Source organism: Pinus tabuliformis, chromosome 3_1 (assembly GCF_031772625.1).
Source record: "Pinus tabuliformis cultivar Carrire ecotype Pingquan chromosome 3_1, CPIR1, whole genome shotgun sequence".
Lineage (NCBI taxonomy): Eukaryota > Viridiplantae > Streptophyta > Pinopsida > Pinales > Pinaceae > Pinus > Pinus tabuliformis.
Window position 1 is genome coordinate 703142014 of NC_142301.1, and position 9642 is coordinate 703151655.

At 35.4% G+C, this 9642-nt stretch overlaps 1 protein-coding gene across 1 annotated transcript; it reads right to left on the reverse strand.

Annotated features, from left to right (window-relative positions):
- Positions 1 to 361: 361 nt before the first annotated feature.
- LOC149189098 (uncharacterized) lies at positions 362 to 3550 on the reverse strand. The gene is made up of 3 exons (XM_089410125.1): positions 2945 to 3550; positions 1792 to 2027; positions 362 to 725 (listed from the first exon to the last, which is right to left on the reverse strand). The coding sequence occupies exons 1-3, from the start codon at positions 3548 to 3550 to the stop codon at positions 362 to 364; spliced, it is 1206 nt and encodes a 401-aa protein (XP_089266251.1).
- Between the last annotated feature and the right edge of the window lie 6092 nt (positions 3551 to 9642).

A 9642-nucleotide genomic window follows, 5' to 3' on the forward strand; every position in this document is an offset into this window, starting at 1 on the left:
CCCTATCTAATATGTTTTTCTTAGGAAAACCATGAAGTCTAACCACCTCCTTGATAAATACTTGTGCTATTTCAGATGCTTTGTAAGTATCTCTAACAGATATAAAATGGGCACTCTTAGTAAGTTTATCTAACCACCAAAATGGAGTTATGCCTTTTGGTTGTTTTAGATAATTCAACAATAAATTCCATAGATATTGCTTCCCATTTAGACTCAGGAATGTTATGCGACTGCAACAATCCTGTTGGATGACCATGTTATGCTTTAACTAGCTGACATTCCAAACATTTTCCACAAAATTTGCTACGTCCTTCTTCATGCTTTCCCAAAAGAAAATTTTCTTTAAATCAGCATACATCTTCTAGACTCCCAGGTGAGCCATATATGTTGCACGATGAGCTTCTTTCAAAATGAACTCACGAAGCCCATCTTGATCTGGAACTACAATCTTTTTCATGAATCTCACCATACCATCGTCATCATAAGAATACCCTTCTACCTTGTTTTTCTTAGCCCCCTCCCTAGAAAGAGAAACTTTAACTTCCTTGTACCATTCATCTACATCTTGTGCCCTCATGATGTGCTCCCGTAAATCAATCTTCAATGGAATTACTAAAAATATTCGTGGTCTTCGACTGAGTGCATCGGCTACTTTGTTCAATGTACCCTTGATGTAAGTTATGTCAAAATCATATTCACTTAGGAGTTCTGACCACCTTCTTTGCCTAGCATTTAGACCACTTTGAGTAAATATAGTTTCAATTCAAATTTTTTTCCCACCAGATAATGTCGCCAAAGTCGTAAGGCATGAACTCTAGCTACTAGTTCTAGATCATGGGTTGCATAGTTTTCCTCATGCGTCCTTAACTTCCTAGAGGCATATGCAATCATCCTACCATCTTGTGATAATACCGCACCCAATCCATCTTTTGACGCATCGGTACATACTATGAATGGTCTATCCATATCTGGAACCTCAAGTATCGGAGCTATAGTCAAACATTGTTTGAGCTTGGAAAATGCTTTCTCACACTCATTTGTCCAATTAAATAGTATTTCCTTCCTAAGCAATGAAGTGATAGGGATGGCTATTTTTAAAACCCCCCCCACAAATCTCCAATAATATCTTGCCATACTCATGAAGCTATGCACTTCATGCACATTAGAGGGTGTTGGCCATTCTGAAATTGCATCGATATTTGCTGAGTCAACAACAATGCCTTCACTGGAAATAATGTGTCCAAGGTAATGGATTTTTGATTGGAAAAAAGAACATTTGGACATTTTTGCATAAAGTTTATTTTCTCTTAAGCATTGTAACACCAATCTCAGGTGTTTCTCATGCTCTTCCGGGGACTTTGAATAGATTAGGATGTCATCGAGGAACACTTGTACAAATTTGTCCAAGTAATTCCTAAATACACCATTCATCAGACTCATAAACACTCCTGGGGCATTAGATAACCCAAAAGGAACAACCACGAACTCATAATGACCAAAACGAGTTCGAAAAGTAGTTTTGGAAATATCCTCTTCTTTAACTCTAAGTTGATGATATCCAGATCAAAGATCGATCTTGGAGAATACGATGGCTCCCTTCATTTGATCAAATAGATCATCAATGCGAGGAAAGGATATTGATTTCTAATAGTTACTCAATTCAATTGCATGTAGTCAACATATAGCTGAAGGGATCCATCCTTTTTCCTTACAAATATCACTGGAGCTCCCCAAGGTGAAACACTAGGTCTAATCATACCCCTGTCCAATAACTCTTCAAGTTGTACTTACAACTCACGAAGTTCAACAATAGACATTCGATAGGGAGCTTTTGATATAGGTTCGGTACCAGCCTTTAGCTCTATGGAGAAGTCAATCTCCCGCTTTAGAGGTAAACCAGGAAACTCCTCTGGAAAGACATCGGAGAATTCTGAAAGGAAAGGATATTGTTCAAAGGATGAAAGCTCTCCCTCATTTAAAGTCATTACAGCATACATTTGACATCTTTTCCTAAGACTTCTCTTCATCTGCAAGAATAAGATAAGTCTTAAAGAAACAGGTCTCCTTTCCCCATGGATAACCATAGATTAACCCTCATCACTCAAAAATGAAGGGTTTTTCTTTGACAACTAAGCATAGCCCAGTGGGCTTCAAGCCAGTCCATCCCAATTACCACATCATAATGACCAAGTGGCATCACATAAAGATTCACATTTGTGACACACACTCCCAAGTCTAAAGGGCACTCTTGCACTAAGCATTCAATCTTTTGAGATCACCCTAAGGCCATTGTAACCTGATCAAAATCATTTTGCTCTATCGTCACTAATTTACATTTCAATAAAGCATTAAGAGAAATAAAACTTTCAGTTGCACTAGGATCAATCAAAATACTAAAAACCATACCATTTATATTACCTGATGCTTCAAGCACTGTAGACTGATGCTCGACCTAGAGATTTTGCACAACTACATGAATCCTATGGGCTCTACCCATATCTCTAACAGTGGCTTGTTCCTGCTCTGATTGTGCTTCATTCTTCTTTTCAGGGCAATCTCGCTCATAATGAGGTCCTCCACAAGTCCAACATCGATTAGTGGGAGTAGTTTTCATAAATTTGACCCTTTTATTAGGTGATTCTTGAGTGCAAGCATTACTTTGTTGAAGATGTTTCCTTGGGTTATTTCTTTGGTTCTTAAAAGTATAATTCCTTTGAAATCCCTGATGATGTGAACCACCTGACTTATGTCTTACATAGTAGCCTCCCCTTCGAGGAGGTTTCCCATGGAATGATAGATTTGGGGTTTTATCCCCCCCTTTGTTCCCTAATAATTCTTCCTCGGCTATTATTGCTTGTTGCACTACTTCATGCAACATAGTAGGCCTCAAAATGTGCACCTTTTCCTTTATAATAGGATTCAATCCATACAAAAACTTGTTTACCTTGAGGGCTTCAGTATTTAGATGGGTAGCATATCTAAGAAACTCCATGGATCGTGTTTTATATTCAAGGATTGTCTTAGTTCCTTGCTTAATATCATGGAACTCATTCAATTTCCTCTCCAAGTATTCAACAGAAAGGTACTTTTCTCGAAATTCCTCTTCAAATCGTTCCCATGTCAAGGTAGACATGGAGTATCCCAATTGGGATTCTAAGTTCCTCCACCTTAATAGTGCACTCTCCTTAAGTTGGTATATAGCCAACTTTGCCTTTTGGTTGCTAGAATAATTCCACAACTCAAAACATAGGTGCATGTTTTCCAACCAAGATTTTGCTACCTCCCCTTTGGTGGTACCCTTAAAGATAGGAAGCTTAACTTTTTCCAACTCTCTATGTACATCTCCATCAGATGGTATTTCTTGCCTCTCTAATTGAGATGAAGAACCAGGCACTGAAGGATTTCCCCCAACCCTAATAATCAAGACTTCAGTCATCTTTTGGAAAGATAACATCATATCCCTTACTTCCCTGATGGATATTTTCTCAGATTCTTTATCTTGCGGAGGTGGAGATGAGACTTCCTTCCTCCTCCTTGATGTTCTCTCCATGATTACTTAACCTGACCAAGGAAAAATTTAGGTAAGTAAATAAATATCAGCAGGCAAGCCCTAGGTCCTAGAGTTTTAACCTGCTCTGATACCATATGTTAGGTCCCACCTTAACAACCATCAGTATTATATTAAGGCTGAGTCAAAATGCTATTTAAGTTTAAGTTTTTAAGACGTAAAAGTTAATGCAAGGTTATATATCTATATTTTTAGTTTTAGATGGTATTATTTACACTACATACTAATTTCTACTAACTAACTAACCCATGGTAATATTAAACTTCTCATTAAGGCCACAGGGTCATGGTTCCTCAAGATCCAAAACTTACAACCATAAGTCTTAAAATCACATTTAAATGATAGAGTCTTTAGTGGAACAAATAATATCAATATTTACAAACCACAATTTCCAATAAGCTAATTGTTCATTCTATTGCAATTAAGAGTGTTTAAGAGTGACTAATTTGATTTTGTTCTAGATAATATGCCTATGAATTCTTTGGTAAAACAAAGGGAAGAAAAACAAGATAATTCAACTTCTAAAGGAGTGGTTTCCAATTATTATGAATTCATATGTGAGCTAACAATTACAACATTTCACCTAACCAATTTGCCTTCCATGGATTTTTACTTCAATGGAACCATCCTGCTTATTCTTTGAGATATCTCCAAAACACCTTGGTTGCAAATCCTAAATTTACTTAGTCATTTTTTAGACAATTCGTAGATGTAATTAGCTACAACCATTGAAGCATTATGTCAAACAGTTTGCAAGCATGAAATGTATAGCCCTTGAGGCATTTTTTCAAACACTTACAACCATAACCCTTAAGGCGATTTCACCAAAATTAACTAACATGAATCTAAGATTACATAATTTCTTTTTCTTTGTCAGTAATGCCAAGAAGTGAACCTAATACATAAGTAGAACTGTCGTGCATCTTGATGGCTGCATATACAAAAATTTAGGCACATAATGGCTATAAATATTTAAGAATTTTTACAAATAGCTCGCAGCGATGTAGCTACAGCCATTGGGAATTTTGAACAACGGTTAACAGTCACAAAACAAGCTGCTAACTATTAAACTATCAAACAAGTAGTCACAAGTTTATTAAACTATCAATGTATTAACCATTAATACTTTAAAATAATAATTCCAAGTTTATATAATAGACTGATTTCATAAAAAGAGATTACCAGGTAAATCACAGCTACAAAAAGAAGCAGCAAGACAAACCACCAGGCAACAGCAGCAAATCTGTAAAATATAGAAGATTACAAAACCGGATTCTGAAACTCTGTTTTTTGAAATCAACGTTGGGGCGACATGGCCATAAGGTACCAATACTCCCTGAAGTTAAAATAAATTGAGACAAAAATTCCCAGAAATGCGATTATTTAAAACCACAACCAAAAACAAATTTATACTATCTCATTTATCCCTTTTGTCAAACATATATTCTGAAAACTTATCTACAGCTGTAAAAAGAGAAGGAAACCCCAAATTTGTGCTATTAACATGTTTTCATAAAACTCATGGCAGCCTGAATGCTTCAGCCATTAAGACATGATGTAAATCAAAGACATGATGTAAATCAACTTGCAATGAAACTATACAAAAAAATCTTACATAAAATACACTACAGTTATTGCAAAATTCCTTTAGCATTTATTGTGCAGCATTTGATATACATCTAAGTTTCAGTCAACAATCAGATAAGAAAAACCATGTAATGAACTACAAAAAGAAACACAATATAATGTTGCCAACATACCTAGCAGTGAATTTATACAACTCAAAAAATGGGAGTATGCTCCAGCTTCAATGAGAGTATGCTCCAGCTCCAATATCCTTGCCAACTCATTGTGAACCACCCGGTTTTCCTCCCAACCATATCCAGGAAGAACTCCTCCCCCTAGAACCCCCGAGCTGCAAAAGCTCACAAGCAGTACCAAAAGACAACAGTAGAGAGATTTGCAAGGCAAACTAAGGAAGCAAATTTTCACTTCCTCTCAATACCACTCATGGCCAACCTCAATAGCTAGAGGTCTTAGGATTTTAACAATAATTTCAGATTTATTATGGAAGCAATTGGCTACTCTCCATATCTCTCCCTCTCACTATTTTCCTCAAGTCTCTTCCACTCTTGGCCTCCTAATACCCAAGTGAGAATACATGAGACTCATATATAGGAGGAGCAACCAATTCTTGTCATAAAGGAGGAGTAATGTGCATGCATTGGATTCCATTTAGAGGAGTGTAACTTATGCCATTAAGGAGAGGTATGCTTGCCTTAGTTAAGGAGAGTGTAACATATGCATTAAGGAGATCGTAAGAGGAATATTTTATGACATATTTTTAATGAGTGAAAAGGAATATGCCATTCTTTGATGAGTGCATAAAATAGAGTATAATGAATTATTTAAGAGAGAGAGAGAGAGTCATGAAGGAGATGTGTGAATTGATTGAGGAGATAAAATTGACTTGTAATTCCTTTTTAATAATAATATCAGTCTCGTAAAAGATATTAATAATATTGAGTATTCAATCAGGATTGAACTATTAGGATTGATTAATGATAAGTTAATTCGTTTTTCTTCAACTCTGCTTGATTACCAATTTATGTAAAGTTATTTACTATTTTTGGAAAGTCGTGCTTGAGATGCTGGACATGACTTTCTATTTTTAGAAAGTCATTCCAGAATTGTAAGGATGAAATTTTATTTAAGGAAATTCATCCACGAGTGGTATTTTTATTCTGGAGAATAGGGATTCTGCACCCCTATTTCATGCATCTCCGTGCCTTAGTAGATTGAGGACTCCACACCCTGATCTACTCCAAAGATCCAAGCTTCCACAACTTGATCTTTTTTAAATATTCAAGACTCCACACCCTAAATATACAAGACTCCACGTCTTTATCTTTCTTGGATTTAGGACTCCACACCCTAATTTCCATGCCCTCTCATCTACTATGCTTTGAAACTTTGTGTTTCTCCTTATGGTACCGATTGTGAGCTTTTCCCCATCTGATGGTTCGCTGGTAAGGCCTTGTTCAAAGACCTGCACACATTACAATCTCATAGATCAAAGGAATCAAATGAATTTCATAATGAAATTTACTTAATCACATTTTACCCAGAATGGTGCATGGCTTCCACAGTCATTTTGGTTTTGAAGAAATGACTTCCATAGTCATTCATAATTGAACATCCTTGTTGGAAAATGACCAGGTACCCTACCACATCCTGATTGGTACAATATAAGACATATATAATCACACAAATCATGTATCATCCATAAATCATAATTAACCATCTATTCTGCATAACTGTGAGAATCCATGGGTATATGTGTCTCAATCTTGGATCACCATCCATGTCATACACCTGCTTCATAAATCAGATACAAACAAAAAAAACATATGTATAACATTTTACTTAACCAAAACCATCTAATACAGATAATCAATGATGCCACATATAAGAGGAAATATAACTATATAAAACATTTTTCCCAATCCAGTGATCAATCTATCATACATAAACATAAAAGGAAATATAACTATGTATGTAAAACGTTATTCCTTAATCAAGTGATCAACCTATCATACATATATAACCCTTGATAGGAGTAACAAAACTATACTAAAAAAATAGGACACTAAATCTAAAGTTGAATGAATTAACTGGAAATTTATCTCAGAATTTGTTTAAGTACACTCTGTTTTGAACAGTTGATTATTTCCATGTTTTCTTCTGATATCCGGATCTGAGAATCCTTAATTGCTCTCCCATCCCAGTTGACCTCTTTCACTTTCTTCATAATCTGGCCTAAGGAACCCTTAATTTCTCCTTAGATCCGATTGAAAACCACTTCACCATCTAGCCTTGAGATCTGAAGTAACTCTGCTATCTTGCCTTGTAGACAATGTTTTTAGAACTTGATCCAGTCCTGTTTGCTTGACATTTGACCCCATAGCCCAATGGTAAAAGACACCTCTCTTTTCATCTAAGTAAGTGATCCCACCACCAAATCCAAATCAAAACCCAAGTACAATCATAACTAGCCTAAAATCAAATAACTAAACAAAGTTAAAACATAAAGAGAGAGCCCTCTTTGAGCATTAGGAAGGCTAGATCCTAATCTCCAAAGTAGCTTTGTGGTTACCTCCAATCATTTCTTTCTAATCAAATCCAGAGAAATATTGGAGTGATAACATATGCCACTGGATTTTACCACCTACACCATGAGGAATTTTCTTGTCTCCTAGTCCCTCAGGATTTACCGCAATCCAACTTGGAACACAATGCCCTAAACTGAAACCCACTCTCCAATATTTACCGCATATCCCAAGCCCGGGATTACTAGGCCCAACAGAGAGAAAACCACCTCTTGGCTTTAACGTATATCTTTCCATTCACCAACAAGGATTCCTAGGTCCACGAAGGCAACACAATCCTGGATTACCACAACCCACGGTCTGGCTCAGGGGTCACTAGGCCAGTGACTTTACCATGATCCACAGTCTGGTTCAGGGACCACTAGGCCATGTGCTCTATCATTCGGAGATCCACCCCACTCAACTTCGAATCCATCCGGAAATCCAACTCAACCAAAACATGAGAACCCCATCACACCATGGCTATTCGGAAATGGCAAGGCTATGATGAAAAACACTGTTACACCTGACAAAACTCATGCCATGATAAAAAAGAACCACATGCAATGCCATGCATGCCAAATATAACAAGGAAAATACACATGAAATTCGATACCTGCAATGAAGCCAGTTGTAGTTGCTTGATCCTGCCTTTCCCTGCTTGATCTTTGCTTCCTCTTGCCTTCTTTGCCTTTCTTGCTCCAATGCCACAATTGCTCCAAGAAAACTCTAGGAGTCCAAGAGTGAGAGAGAGAGAAAGAATAATGAGAGAGCTCCAAAACACAACTGAAAAAAGGTTACCAACTGATCCTTAGAAGCCTTTTTATGAATGAGGCATCTATTTTCTTCATTTTCTATCATTTTCCTTCAATTTTCTCCTCACATGAACTAGTACAAAATGGCTAATTAATTACTGAAAACGACTAAAATTGTATATAAATGACCATTTTTCAGTCGCTGACCAGTAGTAGATAATTTACAGTATCTTATAACACAACCAATTTTTAGTCGTTTTTATCTATGTCATTAATTGGTTGTCTCGATTTTATCGTCTAGTAGTATATTTAGTCATTAATTTAGTCATTAATTGTCACAATTAATGACCAAATATACAAAAAATTATATTACTATATGATAATCCGAGAAAACCAATTAATGACCAAAATGTTGGTCATGTTATAAGATACTATAAATTAGCTACTAATAGTCATATATATGCAAATTTTAGTCATCGTTTCAAACCAATTAATGACCAAAGAAATATGACTACATTTTGGTCGTGTTATAAGATACTGTAAATTAGCTACTAATAGTCATATATATGCAAAATTTAGTCATCATTTGTAATCACAAATTTATCATTTGCAGTAGTCGATTATTTTTTTTTTGGTAGTTTCATATTCATTATATTCATTAATTTAGTAGTTTATATTTATTTCATTTACTTTAATTAATAATCATTATAAATGACTAATTTAGTCATATATTCATTTTATTTGTGTTCATCATTAATCAATATAAACTACTAATTTAGTAGTTTCAGATTGATTTTATGTGTTCATTATTAATCAACTTAAATTAATTAGTATGATTTAAAAAATGTCTTACAATGTGCATGTTCATCTAATATGAAAACGCAAAGTTGCATATGCCAATTACAATACTAAATAATATCAAGGACAACTATAAATGATTTCAACCACATAAATTATATTATATGAAATGTTAAAGTATTACAATATAAGTTTCCAACTTAACATTGGTTGGACTACAATTTACCCATGAAATTATATATCATCATTTCAAAACATTATCATTGTGTTGTCAAAGCATTGCAGGTGAATTCAACAACTCTGAAGACTTGACCATCAGTCTCTATGTGTGTTTCTTATGCGGGATATTGGCTCTAAGGGTATCACTAGACCA

Bases quoted from the DNA above. Each gene is read 5' to 3' on its own strand.
- LOC149189098 (XM_089410125.1), bottom strand. From the start codon at position 3,550: ATGGAGAGAACATCAAGGAGGAGGAAGGAAGTCTCATCTCCACCTCCG. The intron at 2,028-2,944 runs GTAAACAAGTTT...TTATTCTTGCAG, and splicing joins TAAATACTGAAGCCCTCAAG to ATGAAGAGAAGTCTTAGGAA. The intron at 726-1,791 runs GTAAGTACAACT...TCTAAATGCTAG, and splicing joins ATTGTTGAACTTCGTGAGTT to GCAAAGAAGGTGGTCAGAAC.